Source organism: Phragmites australis, chromosome 14 (assembly GCF_958298935.1).
Source record: "Phragmites australis chromosome 14, lpPhrAust1.1, whole genome shotgun sequence".
Taxonomy (NCBI): domain Eukaryota; kingdom Viridiplantae; phylum Streptophyta; class Magnoliopsida; order Poales; family Poaceae; genus Phragmites; species Phragmites australis.
Window position 1 is genome coordinate 7,137,106 of NC_084934.1, and position 24,320 is coordinate 7,161,425.

General features: G+C 41.5%; 1 protein-coding gene across 1 annotated transcript; it reads left to right on the forward strand.

Annotated features, from left to right (window-relative positions):
- Nucleotides 1-17,527: 17,527 nt before the first annotated feature.
- LOC133891551 (non-specific lipid transfer protein GPI-anchored 14-like) lies at nucleotides 17,528-20,471 on the forward strand. The gene is made up of 3 exons (XM_062332277.1): nucleotides 17,528-18,151; nucleotides 19,398-19,490; nucleotides 20,070-20,471. Exons 1-3 carry the CDS (start codon nucleotides 17,821-17,823, stop codon nucleotides 20,255-20,257), a joined length of 612 nt encoding a protein of 203 aa, XP_062188261.1. The 5' UTR covers nucleotides 17,528-17,820; the 3' UTR covers nucleotides 20,258-20,471.
- Nucleotides 20,472-24,320: the final 3,849 nt, after the last annotated feature.

Consider the following 24,320-nt stretch of genomic DNA (forward strand, 5'->3'; position numbering starts at 1 on the left):
AAATTTTCATGCAGTGCTGAGCTTTGATTAAATGTTGATGTAGTAATTTGGTCGTGGTTTCCTCTCAGATAAACATTCCTATAAATCTGGTACTCTACAAGTTTCCACTTTGTCTATTCCCAATTGTGCAGGAGAATGTCAATACTAAATTTCAAAAGGAGTTTTCCCAAGAGTGGGGTGATAGCAAATATTATACCAAAACTTAGCTAAGGACAACCATTGTACCCACTTAGATGGACAAGTATGCACAAAACATCTTAGATAAGCTTCTTGGCATTGATTCACTCTCTCTGTCTGCCCGTTAGTTTGAGGATGATATGAAGTACTCATCCTCAATCATGTACCCGTCATCCTAAAGAGCTCTTGCTAAACTGCACTTGTAAAAATTCTATCTCTATCTGATATTATTGCTCTATGTAAGCCATGTAATTCGAAGACATTGTTCATAAATGCAACAGCTACTTGTAGAGCAGTAAAAGGGTGTACCAAAGGTATAAAGTGGGAGTACCTGGAGAATTTATCTACCACAACCAAAATGCAGTTAAATCTGGATGATTTGGGCAAACCTCCAGTAAAGTCTAGGGTGATCACCTGCTAGGCACCTTCTGGTACTGGAAGAGGGGCAAGTAATCCAGGATAAGCCACTTTTTCTGTTTTAGCTTGCTGGTAAACTATGCAGTGAGCTGCAAAGTCTTTAATGGACTATTTGAGTTTAGTCCAGGCAAACAACCTCTTAATTCTTCTATAAGTCACTTCAAAGATAGAATAACCTCTAATAGCACTAGTGTGTAAAGCTTGAAAGATCTTTTTCTGCATATCTGCATTGTGTGATATCTAGATCCTGCCCTTATACTTGATAAGACCATCCTTGAGGGTGAAATGTCCAATCTCCTCTTTAGCAATTAATTCAATCAACAATTTCTATGTTGCTTCATGCTGCTGATACCCAACTACTATTTCTTCTAGCCAGACAGTTTGAGCAGTTGACACACTTGCTAGTTTAGCTTGGCTTTCTTAAGACACTCTAGACAAAGCATCAGCCACCTTGTTTTCTAACCCTTTCTTGTAAACAATCTTGTACTCTGGGCCTAAAAATTTTGTTAGAGTTCTATGCTGCCAAGGTGTAGAGAGTCTTTGGTCTTCCAAGTGGACCAAAATTCTTTGGTCTATCTTAATAAGGAATTCTATTTGTTGTAGATATGGTCTCCAATGGTCAACTTCCTTCACAATTTCCAAATACTCCTTCTCATAAGTAGACAATCCTTGTATTCTAGGTCCCAATGCCTTACTCACAAAAGCAGTGGGGTACCCTCCTGCTGCAAAACTGGTCCCACCCCTCTCTCTAATGCATCTATCTCAATGACAAATGGCTTCTTGAAATTAGGCATAGCTAGTACTGGAGCACTGACCGTGGCTTGCTTCAATGTTTGAAAAGCTTTTTCAGTGGCTGAAGTCCATACAAATAACTTTTCCTTTTTTAGTAGATTTGTGAGTGGTTTGGTAATTAGCCTAATATTTCTCACAAATTTCATGTAGTAATCTGCCATGCATAAAAAGCTTCTAATTTCCTTGACATTGTTGGGAGTAGGACATTTTCTTAATAATGTATATCTTCCCAGGGCCTGTAGCCATTCCATTAGCACTTATAATATGGCCTAAGTATGCCAATTGTGATTTAGCAAAAGAGAGGTTGCCGCTCTATCAAGAGAGGTTGCCGAAAGCATGGTTCAATTGTTGTGTAGAGTGCTCAAACCATGTGCTTAGTACGAGATGAGTTTGTGTTGAGAGTTCATTTTACGAGTCCGGGGTATGTAAAAGGTGTTTTAAATTTAACGCTTTTTTTGTCGGTCTTAGTGGTGAAATGTGGTTGTAGCCAAGCCTTAGTGGTGTTTGGTATTTTCTATGTAGTTCCTAGTTTAATCTTGGGGGATTAAGCTTTGGAAAATTAGTAAAAGTATCTGAATCGGTCTTTGAAGTGTTTCTAGCTTTGATCCAATGTTATTAAGATCTTGAATTTAGCAGGGTTGTGTAGCCCTCTAAATAAACTTTCCGTAGAGTTCAAAATCGCCAAAATCAGACACCGAGATCAAAAGTTATGGCTATTTTAATAGAATCAACTGTACCGATCTCGGAAGTTCCGATTTTAGATTGAAAGTTCCGAGTTAGTTAGAAGTTCCAAGTTCAACCCGGAAGGAATCTCTTTCTGTTTGGTTTTCTCATGGAACCAGAAGTTCTAATTTTAGACCAGAAGTTTCAAGTTAGATTATCCTTTGAATAGAAGAACAATTATAACGGTAACTTTTCGACCTAAATCGGATGTTTCGACTTATGACCCGGAAGTTCTGGGTTATGTCAGAATGCTTGTAATGGCTAGTTTTTCATAGTGGGGGTACAATACACCTTTGCATCCTCGCGTTAGGGTATTGAAAGTGCATCTAGGCCCCCTAAGTGAGTTTTGGCTTATTGATGACAAAACGATTAAGGATCTAATATGTTTATCTAAGTCATGAACAGGTTTAAGTCCAAGTTGAGAAGACATATGACGGTTGACGCCCTTCGAAAAGAAAGGAGAAGAAACTAGGAGTACTCAATAGGATTTAAATTCTTTTATTTTTGAAATTGAGTCTAGGATAGCCGCTCTATTAAGAGGATTGCATTTGATTGCTTGATTAGTGTCTCAATGCTCAAGATATCCTTTAGAACCAACAAGTTGAGATACACACTCACTCACGGACATCGGGTTAGTTTTGCAAAGTCCACTGAGTCCAGAGTCTCCGATGTTCACCGGATACTCCGGTACTCAGTATTTAGTCCGGAGTCTCCGAGGTAGACTCCGGCAGAGGGTTCTCGGTTCCGATTTATTTTTGTTGAAAAAGACCGGAGTCTCTGGTGTTCACCGGATACTCCGGTAGTTGGTGAGTTTTAAGGCCGGATTCTTCGAGGGAGACTCCGCCAGAGGTCAGTCGGTTAAGTCTTTATTTTTATTGAAAAAGACCGGAGTCTCCGGTGTTCACCGAATACTCCGGTAGGAGAAAATATTTTAACCGGAGTCTCCGAGGGAGACTCCGGCAGGGGTGTCTCAGTTAGCATTTATTCTTTTTGATAAAAATACCGGAGTCTCCGGTGTTCATCGGATACTCCGGTACCTGGAGAGGCCGGAGGGTCCGGCAAGTCTCCGGACTTAGTATATTCGATAGCCCTGTCAGGACCGGAGACTCCGGTGTTCACCGGAGACTCCGGTAACTTAACAGAATTGTAATGGCTAGTTCTGACATGTTATGTGACCATTCTGACGCTATTTTTGGATTTGGGACTGGATACTCCGGTGTTCACCAGATATTCCGGTCAGGTATGACAGAACAGTAATGGCTAGTTTTTGAGAGAGGGTTATAAATACTCTCGCACCCCATGGCATTAAATGCTTGCTGTTGCTAGTGAACTCTAGACTCCTTGAGCATTCTAAGAGCATTCAAAGTCCCTCCAACCACCTCTAGTGCAAAGTTTGCAAAATTTAGTGAGTTTGGGTTTGGAGTGAGATTAAGCCACTTGAGCATTGATTTCTTCCTCGAGCATTCGCTGTGATCTTTACTCTTGAAGCTTTGTGCTTCTAGACGGCAAGGCGTCGCCCGTAGAGCACCCAATCTTTGTGAAGTGCCACGGGAAGTTTGTAATCGACTTCAAATTGAGTAAGGAAATTCTAGCTTGATCTTCGTGGTCGCTAGAAGAGGATAGGGTTGGAAAAGACCCGACTCTTTGTGAGCTCCTCAACGGAGACGTAGGCACTTCTTTGTGAGGTGGCCGAACTCCGAGATAAATCTCTCGCCTTCTTACTTGTGCAATTTACTTAATCATGTGAATTTGTGAATTGACTTATAAGTTGCCTTAGTGATCATCTTGCTAGTATTAATTGTTGTTTTAGCTCTGTGATAACTAGTAGACGTAGCTACATCTTTAGATTCTAGCTGCTCGCTTTAATTCATAGTTGTTCTTGATTTCCTGTATAGACCGGAGACTCCGGTCCAGACCGGATGCTCCGGTCCAGAATACTCCGGTGAAGGTCGGATACTTCGGTCTGATCCGGAGTATCCGACCTTCACCAGAGTATTCTGCAGTTTTAATCCGCTGTTTTAGTTTTAATTTTCAGAAAAGCCTATTCACCCCCCCCCCCTCTAGGCACTTTCAATTGGTATTAGAGCCTAACCTCCTATAAGACTTCACCACTTGAAGGAAATTATAATGTCGACATTCGGAAGTTCGAGGGGTTTTAAAGATGATCCATCGAAGAATGATGACGGTAATGGTAAAGGAAAGAGAAATAAAATTCCTTTCAATTATGATCGTTTAAATTCTTCAAGCAACTATATCTCCGTGCCTTCTGGGCGTGCACCATTTTTCGATGGTACACATTATGCCGCTTGGAGGCACAAAATGAAAATGCATTTAATCTCTCTTTATCCTAGTATTTGGAAGATTGTTTGCACAGGATTTGAGTTGCCGGAGGAAGATCAAGAGCTCACCTCAAGTGAAGAACAAAATATGCACCGCAATGCTCAAGCCACAATTGTATTGCTTAGTGCCTTGAGTCCGAAAGAATTCAATAAAGTGGATGGACTTGAAGAAGCCAAGCAAATTTAGGATACTCTTCAAGTTGCTCATGAAGGGACAACAAGCGTAAGAGAATCCAAGATAGAGCTGCTTGAGGGCAAGCGAGGAAGATTTGTGATGGAAGATCATGAAACTCCTCAAGCCATGTATGATCGGATGATGCTGCTTATGAACAAGCTAAGAGGGCTCGGGAGTGAGGACATTGATGATCATAAAGTGGTAAAGAGATTGCTTAGAGCATTTGCTCCTAGAAATACCCACTTTGGTGAAACTCCTCCGAGAGAGAAGGGACTACAAGAGGCCTACACCAAGCGATGTGCTTGGAAGGATCCTTGCTCATGAGCTCATGAAAGAAGAAGCAAATGAAGTGAAGATTCATGCCAAACAAAGCTCAACCTCCAAGAACAAGGAGGTTGCATTTAAGGCAAGCAAAAGAAAGCAAGCTCAAGAATCAAGTACAAGTGAGGAAGAAAGCTCCGAAGATGAAGAAATGGCCTTCTTTGTGAAAAGATTCAAGAAGTTTATGAGAAAGGGAGGCTATTCAAAATACAAGAGAGACATGCCCAAGAAGAGAACATCAAGAAGGGCATGCTATGAATGTGGCGAAGTTGGTCACTTCATAGCCGATTGTCCGAACAAGAAGAAAGGAAAGGACAAAGAAGTCAATAAGATCAAGCCATACAAGAAGGACAAAAACAAGATATACAAGAAGAAGTATTCGGGCCAAGCACATATTGGAGAAGAGTGGAATTCAAACTCCGACTCTGACTCCGATGATGAAGGAGTCGCCACCATTTCCATCCATGAGCCAACACCAAGAAAATCACTCTTAATGAGTGATGATGATGACGACTCCCCAAAGTGCTTCATGGCTAGAAGCTGCAAGGTAAAATCTCAATCCAAGCTTTTAGATAGCGATAGTGAATATGATAGTGATTGTGATAGCTTATTTAAAGGTTTGAATAAAAATGTCATGGCTAAAATAAAGGAGCTAATGGATACAATAGATAGTTATGAGGAGACCCTCGAGAGACAAGAGGACTTGTTCATCCTTGAAAATGAGAGAAACCTTGAACTCGAGGAGCTCTTTGCTAAAGAGAAGGAGAAAGTTGAGAAATTATCAAATGATTATGATTTGGCTAATTCCTCAATTGCCGACCTTAAGAGTAACAATTTCTTGCTTCAAGAGAAATTATCTTGTTCAAATGAAAATTATAAAACTCTTGAAACACAAATTGCTAATTTACTATCTAGTGCATCTACTAGCAATGGATTCTCTCGTTGTTTCAACTTTGATATAAATGCTTGTACCACTAATGTTGAATCCTTGCAAGCATTACAAAAAGAGAATGAGAGGCTAAATACCTTGGTTAAATATGGATGCATCATAACCTATAAATCAAAAGATGCACTTTACAAGACCATCCATGCCAAGGATAACAAGATAAAGAGAGGTCTTGGATTTGACCAATACACGAGCAAATCAAATGATCGTGTGCTATTGAATGGAGTAGAATGCCTCAAGTTTGTCAAAGGAAGCAAGCAAGTTGATCACATGGCTCAAACAAAGCAACCAAAGGCTCATACTCCTCAATGCTCATTTTATGTCTCATATATGCTCAAGAGAGACCACCGTGGTAAAGTGGTTGCTCTCTATGTTGGTCCCCGCACAAGAGATAGAATTGTTAAAAGGAATGTGTGGGTGCCAAAAGTGCTTGAGACTAACGCTAAAGGACCCAAATAAATTTGGTTACCTAAAATAAAGGCATAACTTTGTTTTGTAGGCATACTCCTCCGGTGGATCAAGTTGGATCATTGATAGTGGATGTACAAATCACATGACTGGAGAAAAGAGTATGTTTTCCTCTTTTGAAGAAAATGGAGGACCTCATGAAAACATCATTTTTGGCGATAATGGAAAAGGAGAGGTAATGGGCCTAGGTAAAATCGTCATCTCAAATGATCATTCTATTTCAAATGTCTTGTTAGTCAAATCTCTTAATTACAATTTGTTATCTGTATCTCAATTATGTGAGATAGGTTATAATTATCTTTTTACCAATGAGGGTGTGATTGTCTCTAGAAGGAAAGACGCCTCAATAGCTTTCACCGGTAAGTTGAAGGGTAAACTTTATCTTGTTGATTTTTCAACGGATGAAGTGAAGCATAAAACTTGCTTGATGGCTAAGTCTAGCATGGGTTGGCTTTAGCATCGCCGACTAGCTCATGTTGGCATGAGAAATTTGTCTAAACTTCAAAAGGGCGAACACATTCTAGGACTAAAAAATGTTTCTTTTGAGAAAAATAGAATTTGTAGTGCTTGTCAAGTAGGAAAGCAAGTTGGAGCATCTCATCCCGTGAAAAATGTGATGACAACTACAAGACCATTAGAACTCCTCCACATGGACTTATTTGAGCCGATTGCCTACATAAGTATTGGAGGTAACAAATATGGTTTAGTTATTGTTGATAACTTTTCACGTTTCACTTGGGTATTCTTCTTACATGACAAAAGCGAAACACAAGCTATTTTCAAGAAGTTTGTAAGAAGAGCCCAAAATGAGTTCGAAGTGAAGATCAAGAGAGTGAGAAGCGACAACGAAAGTGAGTTCAAGAATATACAAGTTGAAGAATTTCTTGATGAAGAGGGAATCAAGCATGAATTCTCGGCTCCTTACTCCCCTCAACAAAATGGAGTGGTCGAGAGGAAAAATAGGACTCTAATTGAGTCCGTAAGAACAATGCTTGATGAATACCAGGTATTGGATCAATTTTGGGCGGAAGCAATCAACACCGCATGCCATGCCATCAACCGGTTGTATCTACACAAGATATTGAACAAGACCGCATATGAGCTTCTAACCAATAACAAACCAAATGTTTCCTACTTTAAAGGTTTTGGTAGCAAATGCTTTATTTTAAATAAGAAGGCAAGAAGTTCTAAATTTGCTCCAAAGTAGATGAAGGTTTTATGCTTGGTTATGGATCAAATGCCTACGCCTACCGTATTTTCAACAAAACCATCGGTTGCGTTGAAATTGCGAGAGACGTGACATTTGATGAATCTAATGGCTCCCAAGTGGAGCAAGTTGCTCCTAATATGCTAGGTGACGAAGAAATACCAAGCGAAGCAATCAAGAAGATGTTAATTGGTGAAATCAAGCCTTTAGAGCAACAAAAGCTACAAAAGACTCAAAATGATCAAGATCAACCATCTTCATCAATGCAAGTGGAACCATCAACATCAACTCAAGATCAAGGCGACAAACGACCACAAGACCAAAATCAAGACTATGAAGACCCAAATAACTTCTTGGATGATGAAGGGGGAGATATTCAACATCAATCTCAAGTACCACACCCACGCGTTCATCAAAGCATCCAAAGAGATCACCCCGTTGACAAAATACTTGGTGATATACAAAAGGGGGTAACTACTCGTTCAAGAATTGCAAATTTTTGTGAATTTTACTCTTTTGTTTCCTCTTTGGAGCCTTTGAAGGTAGAAGAAGCTCTTGATGATCCGGATTGGGTGATAGCCATGCAAGAAGAATTGAACAACTTCAAAAGAAATGAAGTTTAGTCCTTGGTGGAAAGGCCAAAGCAAAATGTGATTGGGACAAAATGGGTTTTCTGCAACAAACAAGATGAAAATGGGATAGTAACAAGGAACAAAAGCACGATTGGTTGCTCAAGGGTTCACTGAAATCGAAGGTTTGGATTTTGGTGAGACTTATGCTCCCATAGCTAGGCTTGAGTCAATTCGTATATTATTAGCCTATGCTACTCACCATGATTTCAAGCTATATCAAATGGACGTGAAGAGTGCAATTCTCAATGGACAAATCTCCGAATTGGTATATGTGGAGCAATCGCCCGGCTTTGAAGATCCCAAGCATCCCGCACATAAGGCGCTCTATGGGCTAAAGCAAGCTACTAGAGCATGGTATGAATGCCTTAGAAATTTTCTTGTCAAAAAAGGCTTTGAAATAGGCAAAGCCGACTCTACTCTTTTTACCAAGAATTTTGATAATGATTTATTTGTTTGCCAAATATATGTCGGTGACATTATATTTGGTTCTACTAATTAATAATTTTGTGAAGATTTTAGTAGGATCATGACAAAGAGATTTGAGATGTCTATGATGGGGGAATTGAAGTTCTTTCTCAGATTTCAAATCAAACAACTCAAGGAAGGAACCTTCATTTGCCAAACAAAGTATATCAAAGATATGCTCAAGAAGTTTGACATGGAGAATGCCAAACCAATCAAGACACCTATGCAAACTAATGGACATCTTGATCTCAATGGAGAAGGAAAAAGCGTGGATCAAAAGGTATATCGTTCCATGATAGGTTCTTTGCTTTATCTTTGTGCATCTAGGCCCGATATCATGCTTAGTGTGTGCATATGTGCAAGATTTCAAGCCGCTCCCAAAAGAGTGTCATTTAATAGCCGTTCAGAGGATTCTTCGATATTTAGTTCATACACCTTACCTTGGCTTATGGTATCCTAAAGGGTCGTCCTTTGACCTTATCGGCTATTCGGATTCCGACTATGCCGGTTGCAAAGTAGATAGAAAAAGCACTTCGGGGACTTGCCAATTCTTGGGTAGGTCCTTATTGTCTTGGTCATCCAAGAAACAAAACTCCGTAGCCCTATCTACCGCCGAAGCCAAATATATTGCCGCGGGAGCTTGTTGTGCTCAACTCCTATGGATGAGGCAAACACTAAGAGATTATGGCCACAAAACATCCAAAATTTCACTTTTATGTGATAATAAGAGTGCCATTAAATAGCCAACAATCTCGTACAACACTCAACAACCAAGCACATAGATATTAGACATCATTTCTTGAGAGACCATGCAACAAAAGGGGATATCGATATTCTCCATGTAAGAACCGAAAGACAACTAACCGATATCCTCACTAAGCCACTAGACGAGCAAAGGTTTTGCGAGTTGAGAAGTGAATTAAATATCCTAGATTCTCGAAACGTGGTTTGAACTGTTGCATACATTTGCTTGTTATAGATTTGTAGTTTTCTTAGCTAGGAGTTTGCGAAAACTGCATTTTTGAGTGATTTTCTCAAAATTATTTGGTTCTTTGATCTCTCGATCATAATTTGCAATTTGTGATCATAGTTATGTAATGTTACTTGCTGGCTGATCACATTTAGCAAATGAGTCCTTTATGTCCAACAGCTTTCTCCCGAAAAATTCCTCCCCAAATTTTAGCCTTCAATCTATTCTGTAGCAGTTCCAGGGGCCGGAATGTCCGGTGTTCACCGGAGTATCCGGACCTGACACTGTTCACTTTTTAGCTGATTCCTGTCCAGGTTCCAGTTACCGGATAGTCCAGTGTTCACCGGAGTCTCCGGTATAGTATCAGGATCGGAGTCTCCGGTGTCTCCAAATTTCTTATATAACCCCCTGCCCGAACAGTTCCTCATACTCATCTATTCTCAACTCCTCTCTCCCAAACTTAGTCTCTCTGGCGATTTTTGAGGAACAACCAAGGAGCTTCAAGATTTTCATCATTCCTCACTTGGATTCAAGGCCAGAATCTCCGGAAAACTCTATTCATCAAAATCCCCGGAGTATTTTTGCTCCAAAAGGTACTTTTTCCCAAATCTTTCTGATCTATCAATGCCCTTATCTAAGATCGATTTTCCTTGGTAGAATAGCTCAATATACTTCCTAGAACTTATCCCTAAACCAGATTCAACTTTTGTCGGACAAATCTTCCAAAACCCTAGGTTTTGGGGGATTTCTCAGGCTGACCGGAGTATCCGGTGTTCACCGGATGCCTGATTTTTAGCAGCATTCTTTTCATTAGTGTTCCCTCATATCCTTCTATTCCTTCTATCTCTCTTAGGTAATTTGCAATGGCCAGAGATCGCTTTGTAAAGGGTCACACATTTGAGAGGAAGAAGAAACAAAAGAGTGATCCTCGTGCTCAAGAGGCGAGAGCACCGGCCCACTCAAAGGATAGTTGGAGTGGGCATGCAAGCGGTGAGAGAGTCCGCAAAGTGGCCACAGGAAGAGGAATTCACATAGAAGAAGGGACATTTGCTGAAGATTATCAAAGAGATGTTGTCACTCTGTGTTGGACCAAGAGTCAAGCAATGAAAGACCGCGAAAGTGGTCGTGAAAAAGGTGTAGCCCGGGTGACAGCAGGAAGGGGAAGAGATGGGATGCCTTCTCGAGAAGAGAGAGGCAAAGGCATCGCCATGGAAAACAGTTCTGAGTCCGAGGAAGATGAGGAAGAAAAGAAAGCTGATGAAGTAATTGGAAATTTGAAACTCCATAGACCACTAAGGACTGCCACTATCTTTGACACTCCAAAACAAATGATGAATTACATGAGGCATGCATCTAGGGTGGTCAATGAAAGATTGAACAACCCGTATGACTATGAGAAGAACGTCGTGGATCATCGCTTTTGGAATGACTTCCAAGCATATTTTTATGAAACGGTGATCTTAGCAAAGAAGAAGCCAATTACACATATGCAGTGGATTGATTAGAGTTACATGGCTCAGAAAAATGATCCCGTGTTCAATGAAGTCATCGCATCATGTGAGAGCAAGAAAGTGGGATCGGAGAATCCCTTTATGCATTGGATGACAGAGGGAGTCAAGTACAAAATAAGCTTCAAAGGATTTGCTCATCATTTTCATTTTGATACTCGAGACACATCCAAGGATCAAATCCATAACGAGAATCAACTTACTTTGGAAGAGCTTGGGTTCATGTATCTTAACCATGGACGAGTCGAGTTTGAAAAACTTACAGGAATGAGACCATTCTACCGTTGCTTAAACTACTTGTTTCGACTCACTTTAGCACCAAAGAGCGGGGATGCGACAACTGTGCAGAGCATCTCTAGGAATCTCCTTACTGCCATGTCCAATGATCATGCTCCCTTCAATGTGGCGTATTTCCTTTGGGAAGAAATTATGTTCACATCTAAATCGCCCATCAAGAGTTGTGAATACGCTCCCTATATCATGTCTATCATTAAGAGAGTGTCCAAGAAAACCTTTGTGAAGGAGATAAAGCATGAACCCTATCGGATGAGACCCCTTAACATCCAAGCTCCATCTCCCTCGCCATCACCTCCTTATGCTCCACCAAGCTCAAGGAAGTTTGCCTCGAGACGTGCTCCTCCTCGAGGGTCATCTTTTATCAAAAGTGCTCTCAAAGCCATTTTCAGAGTGTGCACTCATAATGCTACATAGATCAAGGAGCAAAGTGTTCGTTTGAAGAAAATGGAGAAGCGTCAGAAAGCTATGTATGCCTCCATGAACCTTCAGCCACCTTATTCACCCATCGCTTCGGATGAAGCGGAAAGTGCACTGGTTGAATTTGAAAATCCATGGGCATGGTATGATGAAGCCCAAGCAGCTGCAGAGAGCTCTCAAGCTCAAGCTCAAGATTACTCCTCCGACGCCGTTCCTGGCAATGACAATGATGGAAGTGATGATGAAGATGATGATGATGACTCTGATGACGATGAAGAAGCCAGCAGCGATTAGGTTCTCTCCCTTTTTGGTGCTTGATGCGAAAGGGGGAGAAAGAGTTATCCAATTCTTAGTGTCCTTAGTTTCTTTCTTTTCTAGCTTTGGACTCTATTTCATCGTTGTTGGATATTTGGACTCTATTGTTTGTGTGATGAACTATGTCTCCATTTGAATTTGTAAGACTTTTTATGTTAGTGTGATGCTTATCGTATTTCTTAAATTAAGTGTGATTCATATCTTGCTATATACATCTTGTTTACTTAATATTGCATCCCACGGATCCTAGGATATAGGGGGAGCTCTTGCAAATTTAAATCTTAAATATGTGCATTTGAGTGTAACTCAATCTTAAATCAATGCACACACTTAGGGGGAGCTCACCATATCTTCTAGAATTCAAAATCCTGTTTTAATATCTTTTTGTAAGCTTTAATCGTGTTGTCATCAATCACCAAAAAGGGGGAGATTGAAAGTGCATCTAGGCCCCCTAAGTGGGTTTTGGCTTATTGATGACAAAACGATTAAAGATCTAATATGTTCATCTAAGTCATGAATAGGTTTAAGTCTAAGTTGAGAAGACATATGACGGTTGACGCCCTTCGAAAAGAAAGGAGAAGAAACTAGAAGTACTCAATAGGATTTAAATTCTTTTATTTTTGAAATTGAGTCTAGAATAGCCACTCTATTAAGAGGGTTGCATTTGATTGCTTGATTAGTGTCTCAATGCTCAAGATATCCATTAGAACCAACAAGTTGAGAGACACACTCACCCACGGACACCGGGTTAGTTTTGTAAAGTCCACTGAGTCCGGAGTCTCCAGTGTTCACCGGATACTCTGGTACTCAGTATTTAGTCCGGAGTCTCCGAGGTAGACTCCGGCAGAGGGTGCTCAGTTCCGATTTATTTTTGTTGAAAAAGACCGGAGTCTCCGGTGTTCACCGGATACTCCGGTAGTTGGTGAGTTTTAAGGCCGGAGTCTCCGAGGGAGACTCCCCCCTTTCTATCAAGAGTTTGTGAAAATCAAGCATCTGTGGCATAGGAGAATAGAGTGAGGTGTGTGGAGGTTTGGTTGCTCGCACGTGTCACATTAATTGTGCATGTTTGAGCACTTGATGTTGATCGTGTATGAGTTCTAGAGTTTGTTACTCTTGGAGACCACCGTCTCCTAGATGGCTCAATGGTAGATTGCTGGCAATCTCCTTAAGTGAAGATTGAAAGGAGACTCAAAAATAATTGCGGAACTCACCATCTTTGGAGTGGATGAAGAGTTGACCATAGTGAAAGCGAAGGAGTGTATGTGTGCAACCTCATGACGAAAAGGGTTGGAAAAAACCCAGCTCAAGTGTGACCAGGCTTACTCAACAAAGACGCCGGTCATCGATGGATATCTGAGCTTTGGTAACAAATTATTTGTCTCCGTATTTCTTTACTTTTGTATATACTTTAATATCTATGCTTGTATGTTTATTTGTATGTGAATTGAGTTAATTTTGTGATATTCAAATATGTTTTCTGAGTTGATTGGAAGTTCCGTGGATGAACTGTAAAATTGAAACTTTCGATGAACGGTACCGGAACTTTTGATGAATAGTACTTTCAGAACTTTTGATTAGAGCTTTCTTTCATATCTTGCTAGATTTGAATAAACTGTCATATTTTAGGATTGTAACCATCACACTTATTTAGAGTGATTATGCATTAGTTGAGTCTAGCATATTTAGATTTTTCAATTATGAAAAATCCATTAGTTTATTTTCATTACAAATTTATACCGAATATTAAAATATGTCAAAATTTTGTAAAATATCTATTCACAATCCCTTAAATGATATCATTGTCCTTTCACAACCTCGCTTCCCATTTCCTCCTCCTTTAAATGTACCCCTCCGTTTTTTATATAGTCAGGTCGGTAAGATATACCGTACCCAGTCTCTAAGTGTAACATTTCGGAATTATATTACTTCTGAATATTTGGATGATTTTTTCCTAATTTAACGATATTTTTCGTGTAGAACACGATGAATTATCTAAAATTTTAGAATATGTCTTATTTATCTTAAGATAGTTATGAAATATATTATATCGGATGAAGGACGTACGTAAGATAGTGATATATATCCTTAGAATATATCGTATATCTAAGTAAATTCTTCTTTATTAATTATTAAATCCTCATCACTCACGCTTTGAACTGGGCCTAATTTACCTATTTATATGTCGATATCAAATCTTCAGTGAACACAATTTTCGTAGGCATAGAAACAAGATGACACCTCTGGTTCTTTATTTTAAGAAAGCTACAGTTGTAGTGCCAGTAATATAGCCCATGTGACTTGATACAGATGTATTTTTTTTAAAGGGTCATTTGTTTCAGTTTTGAATTGTGGTTTTCAGTTTTTACAATTTGAAGCTGAAACAAATAGACAATTTTTAATTATAATTTTTTAAAATTTACTGGTTAGATTGTGGGAATCTGAAAAACTGGTTTTTCTCAGCTTTTGATATATTGTGAAAGTCTATTTTACTAAACTATTCATCAAAATTTTTTAAATCTACAATAAAAAGCTTTTCACAATCCAGCTTTTCACAATCCAGCTTTTTACAATTCAGCTTTTCACAATTCAGCTCCTATAAACTGTTTTCAGAATCTTCAGCTAAAGCAAACAGATCCTTAATAACAGTACACCTGGTTTGGCTGCTGGTTACAGGAGATTAAGTAATTCAAGCGCCAAAAGTATCCAGCTGACTGTCTCATGGTTCTGAAAACACAGTACGAACTCTGGAACAATGAACGGGGATGATATAACTTTCCTTTGAATGGTCTTTAGCGGCCGTCACCGGCGAGTTAAATAGATGGAAAATGCATAACAACTATAGATACCGACCATCAAATCAAATAAATAAACACATTACGGCATATATATAGTTAAATAATCTACAATCAAGCGCATTCCTTTTAAAGTTTTGTTTTTTGTTGATGTCAGCAGGAATTAAATGGTGATCCTTGTATCACTAATGAAAAATAGCATCATTCTTCAAAATGGAAGAGCTATCACTAGTTCACTTCCAAAAAACATTTTGTTTCGCAATGAACAAAATGAATAAGGAAATTAGGAAAATCGGTAGGACAAATATACTCGCACTTCTGCAAAAGCTATTTTTTAATACACTTATTGTTTATTTTTACAGACGATTCATAGGAAAAACCGCCCGAGTACTCGGCTTGGAGGACCCCATGAGGTTGTGGACCGTCCCGTTAAAATACTTGTGTTGAATATTTGGCTTGTGATGTAAAAATATTATAATTGTGAATAATTTTATATTTGTGTTAAATATTAGACTTGTGTTGATTCAAATATTGTTGAAATATGTGATTTAGAATCTATCTTGAAATGTGTTGAAATCTGAAGAGAATAAAATATATGCTCTTTATTATTTTTTGAATGAAATACATACTACAGGCGGATCCTTATGTCACCCGTCTGTGAAAATCTACCTATCTACAGACGGTTTCTTAACATGCGGTTCACTTAAGAAACCGTCTATGATAATAGATTTACATATGCGGTTTCTTAAGTGAACTGCCTGTGATAATAGGTTTTCACAGGTGGTATTTTTTGCACATGTAAAAATCGTCTATTTTTATAGGCTTTCGATCACAGACGGATTGATTAAACACTTATGTAAATAAGTTATGACCTGTCTAAAAATAGTTTTTTATAATGTCGGTAGTGAGAGCTGCCGTAGCACAGGCGATCAAACTTTGTGGGGGAGGAGCCCCGGTTCTCGTGAGGGATCCTGACTCCACCTCAATAAAGTCAGGAGCGAATATTATTCAGAGGGGTAAACAGTAGACTGAAATTAGTACTGTAGCATAGGTAATATAGCAAAATTACTATTCGTGGAACACTGTAGCACTGTTGTTGCATCAAATGCTACCCATTGATATGAGATCAACATCACACAGTGGCTACTGTAAAGTCAGATGATCTCGTTCCTCTCACGAGTTCATAGGGAAACTCCCTCCTTTACGCACTCTAAAAAACTTCCTTGACGGCACCCATCAAACAGTTATCCTTATGCATCGACTGACATGGAAATCGAGTTTGCTGGATCATTCACCATCCAGAAAATTAGTCCTGACGGCTATCTATCCTTTCCGATGACTGTCAAGGAAGTATCTCTGACAATCGATGGGACAAAAATATATTCCTGACGACAGTCAGATGAAAGACGAAATCCAGGGCGACGTGGGCTACGTCTACCATTGAAGCTAAGTTACTGGTTCTAACCAGATGGTGTGATGGGTATCTAACTTCAACTCCTGTTTAATTTATAAAACAGAGCACCGTGGTGAAGTGATACACAAGGTGAAGATGGAGGAGTCAATCAGATACTGATAGATCGGGTTTCAATTTCATTTTATAATTTTCTTTTTCACCGTAAAAAGACCTAAATTTTATGAAATTTTATTAAAAATTTGATTATTTTCCGTTCTCTCTTTAGAGTTGGCCTCGAAGGTCGCCTGAACGGACAGTAACACGAGTCTATTAATAACGATTAATACAGAAGATTACTGTTTGTACAGTAACACGAGTCTGTTGTTACAGTCCTCAGCATTAATTAATCACTGTTTACTAAGGGTACTGCAGCTGCAGTGTTTGGTTTTACTGTATCACTGATGCGCACTGTACTATCAGGTACTGTAGCGTGCAACTGAAGAGGATCCGTGTCCCGCCTGAACTCCTCCAGCGCTGACAAGTGACAAGTGGCATGGTGCAGTGGGGCCCGCGGCAGCTGCCAAACCTCGCACTAGCGCTGCTTCGACCTCCGCGTGACCATCATTCCCATCTTGTTTTCCTGTCGGTTTTGTAATACTGTTGGGAGAAACGAGAGTACCAAGAAACAAAAAGAAAATAAATACTGAAAGTTGGAGATGCAGAAATGTTCGTACGTCAAGGAAATGGCTCGTCTGGTACTTGTGTGACCGTTGTGGACAGGGTTATCGCAAACTGTTTCCGAACCGTCGGTTTTTTTCCGTATGTTATAAGTCGGCTCATCACGAATAGACCGTCCGTAACCTATGTGATAGTGAACTTATTATAGATTATTAGTAGTCTTATTATCTCATGATGTGCCACTAAAGAAATTTCTTATGGTTTATTGCAAACACCTTATTTTCTAATCCTAATCCACCATTTCTGCTTTTTCACCAGAAAAAGAAATTATAATCCGACTGCATTATTCTTCGATTTAAATCCATCACATCAGGTTTTCAATAATCGTCAGTCTTTTCTAAATCCTCACAGCGACGCTTATCACCGATCATCCATCAGACTGTTACTTGGCATATGACAGAGGCAAGCAACAAGCAACACTGACCACTATAGCGACGTCCCTACCCCATCCGGCGCTCGTCACTACCCCATCCGGCGCTTCCAGAGCGCTCGTGCAGCGCCGCGATAGCGACGTCCGTGCCCGGCCCACCCCAACCAGCACCGGCTCTCCACCGGCCGCGACGCGCCCGCCCAAAGGTGCGCGCACCCGCGCGCGCGTTCTCACGCGGCCGGCCACACCCCCTCTATATATCCCCGGCTCGCTGCTCGGGCTCCTCCGCTCCAGCGAATCGATCCGATCCGCGTGAACTCTGTGCATCTCACACTCGCGCTTCCCCAGCGCACGCGCCATGGATTCAAGGGCTTTCATCGTGGTGGCCGCGGCGGCGGTGTTGGCGGCGGCGGTGGGGGTGGGAGGGGACTTCGCGGCGGATCGCGCGGAGTGCTCGGACAAGCTGGTGGCTCTGGCGACGTGCCTGACGTACGTGCAGGACCAGGCGGCGGCGCCGACGCCGGACTGCTGCGCGGGGCTGAAGACGGTGCTGCAGACGAGCCGCAAGTGCCTGTGCGTGCTGGTCAAGGACAAGGACGACCCCAACCTCGGCCTCAAGCTCAACGTCACCAAGGCGCTGGGGCTCCCCGCCTTCTGCAACGCGCCCGCCAACATCTCCGACTGCCCAAGTACGTACGCTAGCTGCTTGCTTCAAGCTTAATTACCTACTCTCTCACACCCTCATACGCACACTCGGTAAAAGTGGTGCAGAGATATACCACACAAATCTCTCATCTTTTTTTTAAAATGATAATAATAATAAAACCTTATATGCATATTCGAGTAGAATTTATATCAGGGCAAGCTAGGTCGAGATATATATACATATATACATATGTGTGTATATACATACACATATATATATATTCTTTCAAAGGTCACAACGGATTGAAGCAGAACCACCTTATTTGAAGGAATGCAGTGTAAAGACATGCATGCTCTCATAGGCCCTTGATCTAGGACATTGCGGATAGCAACACGCCAGCAACGTTGTTTCACGCTCGATCTTTTTTTTTACTGGACCGGACTTAGAGTTTTGGCATGTCGCCGGAGGAGGCTCGGGAGCGTCCAAATTAGGAGGCACGGCGTGATTGACGAGACAATAGGGTGATTAGCCACTTCAGCTACCGGAAGATTCTGACAAAGACCACAGCGGACTCTTGCTTGACTAGTGGGAAAAGGAGGGAGAAATTCTGAAGAAGTCGACAAGTGCGCGCGAGTAGACACTGCACGGCAGCAACTCACGCATGATTCCAAACTAGCAAATGCACACACGTGAAATTAATTAAGAAAATATTAGATATTTATGTATGAAAATCAAATAATAGAAGATTGAATTTATTTTTAAATATATGGAATGCAAATATTTGATGTCTATATATAAGGCGAATAATCGGAGATTAAATATATTTTTAAAATGAGAAATATGATTCAACTTTGTACGATGATCGTTTGATTAACTCGAGTAGATAGTAAAAATCGATCAGATCTGTCGTACCTTATGCATTTTATAGAAGTATAGATGTAGTTGAGTAGTCTAACGAGAAAATCCCAATGATATGTTGCTGTTCCGGTGTTAGACCCACATGTCAGCAATGACCGACATACGAATGAGATAATAAGTTAACCGCGTGCGACGTGCATCAGCAAGGTGAATTAGCATACAACGCGTAAAGTAAGTGGCAAAAATGATGTTTTAATGAGAAGGAATTGACAGTTGACACGCAAAACATTCTGGGTTCTGGAGTGAAAAATGTGGAAAATAATTGAACCGTGCACCGTTGATAGAGTTTTTCACTTGTTTCTGTTGCACCGGCCGCCGGAATATATGCTGCTACTAACATGTGTGTGTTCCATACCTGTGGTTTGTGGCAGGGCTACTGAATCTGCCGCCCAACTCCAAGGAGGCGCAAGTCTTCGAGCAGTACGCCAAGCAGGCGGGGGCGCAAGGTAGCCCGAGTGCTACTGGTCAGTTCAGTTCTCCCATGATTTGTTTCATCTCCTTGAACGATTGATTTATCAGTAGGTTAAGTTAGATTGTTGATGCATGGTAAAAAGGATCAGCTAAATTACACGCCACATACTTAGAATGCAGAAGCCGGAATTGATTTTCATTATCTAAAACAAGCCACTTAAAATGCTTCTCTGGTCAAGACTTGGGGGTATCTCAAAGCAAAGCAATGAATTCGTTCAGAGCTAAACGGGACAGCTGCAGTGATACTGGAGAACAGTGGCTCATCTGCCGGCGTTGAAGCTTGAGGTGACGCGAGAAATCAATGTGCTACACTACAGCCAGCCCTACTGCATACGTCGGAGTTGGAACAGAGGACGACACGGGCAAGGATTCATAGAACAGAGACGTAGGATCACTAAAAATATTGCTTCGAAAAAAGAAAGAAAAATTATATAGGAGGGCTGTTATCTTTTTTTTTTTTTGCCGATCGTGGACTCGTCGTGATCACCTTTTGCAATTCTTTGCCCTTGTTTTTCGAAGGCAATCATTAGCTTTGGTTCCGTCCTAACGCACGCGCGATTTGTGCTCTCCAGGTGGCGCGAACGCGGCGGGCACGGCCGCGCAGAAGAGCGGAGCTGCTGCCGGTCCCGCGAGGCGGTGGTTGGGAGTGGGCAGGGTCGGTGGCGTTGGCGTTGGCGTTGGCGGTACACGCGCGGTGTTGCTCTCCCTCGTCTCCGCGGCCGCCCCACTCGCCGTGCCTTTCTTGCTGCTTCTCGTATAGATGTGACAACGAAACGCCGGGCGTTCGCGTGTGCATCCATCCATCCATCCATCTACTGATGAGAGTGGTGTGGTGTTGCCGACCTCATGTGGGTTCGAGCTGTTGTGAAACTTGACGATTGATGGGTTCGTGCTGTTGTGATTCTCATGTGGAAAGGAAGTGAGGTTGAATGAACAAGAGTCGGTTGTGTCGTTTGTAATTACTATTACACTTACATGTTTGCGTTTGGTCTCTGGAAAACAATTTGTTGCTTCGGGTCGAACGCGGAACATTTCTGATTTGCTTCCTACAAAATTCTGATAAAGTTCTTGTGAAATCTCGATGTTTCAAACAGACCCACCCATACGAAATTTGGAATTTATACTTGTACATTCTTTTCTTACGAAATTGCATGTATTCCACGGGGATTTGCTAGTTTTATCCAAAAAGTCATGAAAATTCCATCTAACACAATTATACTTCTCACTTATTTTCTCGTGGCTCTTTCTATAGCTCACTAAGGGTCCGTTTGGTTTAAGGGATGAGGTGAGATGGAATGGGACGATCCCTGTTTTTATGTTGTTTGGTTCAGGAGCAGCAGGGATGGGATGATCCCTTCTGAGGAATATTCTCTCAATATGCTGGATGAAGATATCCCTCAAAATATATGGGATGAAGTCATCCACCTTTGCTAATCATGCACATTAGTAAAATGATTAATGATATTAGTATACTTGTATTACTTATTAGTACATATTACTACGAGATTAGAATTTGTAAGGGTTAATGTACTAATTATTGCTAATTAATGAGCTAATTAGAGTATGATTATGGTTAATTAGTATATTTTATTGTTAATTAGTAATGATTATGGCAAGAGTAACGTTAATACATGTTGGTGCATGTTGATTAGTGTATTATTAATAATTATTATTTAAAATTAAAAAAAAATTAGTTGATGATTCTCATCCTCATCCGTCCTCGTCCCTCCAACCAAACAAAAAAGAGACTCATCTCATCCAACCAACCAAACAAAAAACAGGATCATCATATCCCTAAAAACAGGGACGGTCATATCCCATCCCACTTTGTCTCCCAACCAAACGGACCCTAAGACAACTTAGAGGCCAGCCCACACCCGAATTTTGGACCTTCCATTCAGGTGTTCCAATGGCCATCTGTCAGGACTGTTGGGCGTCCGGCAATGACCGACAACGCGTGAGCAAGCAAAGTTGTCGTGGGCGGGGAGAAACCAATGGCATGATCTCGCTAGCGATGTGCGGGCGCATGCTGGCTGGTGGCGAGGCGTATGTTGGTGTGACCCAGTGCGCAGAGGATAAAGGGTGAGAGTAGTTGGCCGTGAACGGCATGATGGAGTTAACAAGTCTCCGCTCTCTCGTTCTCTCTGCTGACCTCTGCTGTTCTTCCACCTCAAACTCCAGAACTCGTGATTCCATGAGAAATTATAGTCGAATTCGTGTGTTAGTAGATCAAATTTGTGTGTGGTTTGTGACAATTGGTATCAGAACCATCACCACCGGTTACTACTGTTCACTGTCGTGGAAGACCCGTACGCTCGACCGCTGTACCAATCGCGATAGCAACAGAAGGCACAAGCGATGGAGGAGCAATTTGCGGCGTTTCGCAAGTCGTACCAGGAGGATGGGGTGCAGCAACGCCAGGACAATCGGCTGATCCAGGACAATCAAGCCGTCGACACCTTGTGCCTCCAGGTGGAACATATCAAGAAGTATCCAGCGATCAATACTCCGATGAGTGTTCCTGAAGCGGGACAGGGCGCGAAAGTGCAGCATGAGTCCGTATTGGGAACGATCCCCTTCGAATCACTTCCCAGGCAATCTAGCCACGGCGAACATCAGGGATCGACATTTGGGGGAGTCGCTTCCCTCGTGCCCACCCCGGTCACATGTGCGCAATTTGGACTCTCTGCCCTCTACAGTCACAGGAGCGATTTCATCGATCCAGTTCGTACTCTAGTTCGATGACGAATGCTAATGATGACTTCAAACAGGATTTTCCTTGTTTTTATGGTGAAAACCCACAATTCTGGAGGAGGAAGTGCGAGGACTACTTTGACGTGCACGCGGTGCCGCCGGAGTTGTGGGTGAGAGTGGCCTCGTACTGTTCACGAGGAGTGCCGCGATCTGGATCCAAGCTCAGAGGTGTTTTGGCAGTTGGGAGGAGTTTTGCAGTAGGCTGTGTGATCGATTTGGACACGAGCAATACCAAGAATAGATACGTCAACTCCTTGACATCAAGCAGAAGGGATCAATCGACGATTACATGAACGCAATTCTGGCCCATAATTCGGCATTCGACCCCGTCTTCTTCACTACCAGGTTCGTCGATGGCCTTCATGATGATATCAGATCCATGATCATTCTGCACTGCCCCAAGGACCTGGATACTGCTTTCGCTCTTGTGTCATCGTAGGAAAGCATGGGGGTACCGGTACGACAATGCATTGATCGTGCTAGGGATGGTGTCAGTGCTCTAAGGAGTACTCATCGGTCTTCGACCTTGGTCACTCCAGCTCTAAAATCTATGGGGACCACTTCAGACGGACGGGGTGTGGAGAGCGCGAGAGCAGTTGACCGCCGTGTGGCCGAAGATCGTCAAACTGCATTAGAGCGTACCACCGAATGCGTGGTTTATGCTTCAAATGAGGTGAAGTGTAGCCAACAGCACCGCTATGCCGCCACAGTTCAAATTCATGTGGTGGATGAACTGTTGGAGTTACTGCAAGACCATGAAAGTCCAGAGCCGACCAAGCTTGGTGAAGAGTTTGACGAAGACAGTCTCATGACCATCTCCAAAGTTGCAGTGACTGGAGTAAGTAGTGCTCGTACTGTTCGATTGCTGGGTATGATTGAGGATCAGGAAATGCTCATCTTGGTTGATTCGGGAAGCTCGCATAATTTTCTGAATTCTCTTATAGCTAACAAGATTCAGAAGTGCAGGACTACAATTCCAGAGATGAAGGTCAAAATTGTCAATGGTGGACATCTCTATTGTACCATAATGATCCCTCATTGTGAGTGGTGGACTCAAGGGCACACATTTGTCACGGATTTCGGGATCTTACCTCTGGGATGCTATGATATTATCTCAGGAATGGATTGGCTTGAAGGCAATAGTCCTATAGTGCATCACTAGGATTTGAAGCGAATGTCCTTTCAGCATACGGGCAAGATGATATCTCTGCAAGGTATTACTCAACTGAACTGTTGTCAGTCTTTGTCAGCTCAGTTGTTAGATCAATTGTTGCAAAGAAACTCAACGGAGCATATCGTTTATCTGGCTGAAACTGAATCTGAACTGACAAACCTTGTCATGCTGGCTACAGTGACTAGTTTATTGCAGCAATTTTTGAGGAACCACAGACATTGCCTCAACATAGGACATGGGATCACCATATTCCTCTTATGCCTGGCACATATCCAGTGAGTATCAGGCCATACCGATACAATCCGGAGCAAAAAGCTGAAATTCAGCGCCAAGTGACAGAAATGCTGCAGGCTGGGCTAATCAAACCGAGCACAAGCCCTTTCTCCTCACCAATGTTATTAGTGAAGAAAAAAGAAGGTACATGGCACTTTTGCATTGATTTTAGACATTTGAATGTTATTACAGTGAAAAACAAATATCCATTGCCTATTATTGATGAGCTTCTTAATGAACTAAATGGTGCTTCTTGGTTTTACAAATTGGATTTGAGAGTCGGTTATCATTCAGGCTTTGGGAAAATGATGAACTGAAAACAACATTTCAAACACATCATGGACATTTTGAATTTCGTGTTATGCCCTATGGTTTATGCAATGCACCTACCACCTTTCAAAATGCCATGAATGAAATTTTAGCACCATTACTTAGGAAAGGTGTTTTTGTCTTTATTGATGATATATTGATATATAGATATATAGCTTCACTTTGGAGGATCATGTCCAGCTGTTAAGTCAAGTATTTACCTTGCTAAGACAACATGGTCTGAAGGTCAAGCTGGCTAAATGCATGTTTGCTCAGCAAACTATTTCTTACCTGGGTCACACTATATCTGCTA

Coding starts and splice junctions, on each gene's coding strand:
- LOC133891551 (XM_062332277.1), top strand. CDS start 17,821: ATGGATTCAAGGGCTTTCATCGTGGTGGCCGCGGCGGCGGTGTTGGCG. Junction 18,152..19,397: donor CAACATCTCCGACTGCCCAA/GTACGTACGCTA, acceptor GGTTTGTGGCAG/GGCTACTGAATCTGCCGCCC. Junction 19,491..20,069: donor AGGTAGCCCGAGTGCTACTG/GTCAGTTCAGTT, acceptor TGTGCTCTCCAG/GTGGCGCGAACGCGGCGGGC.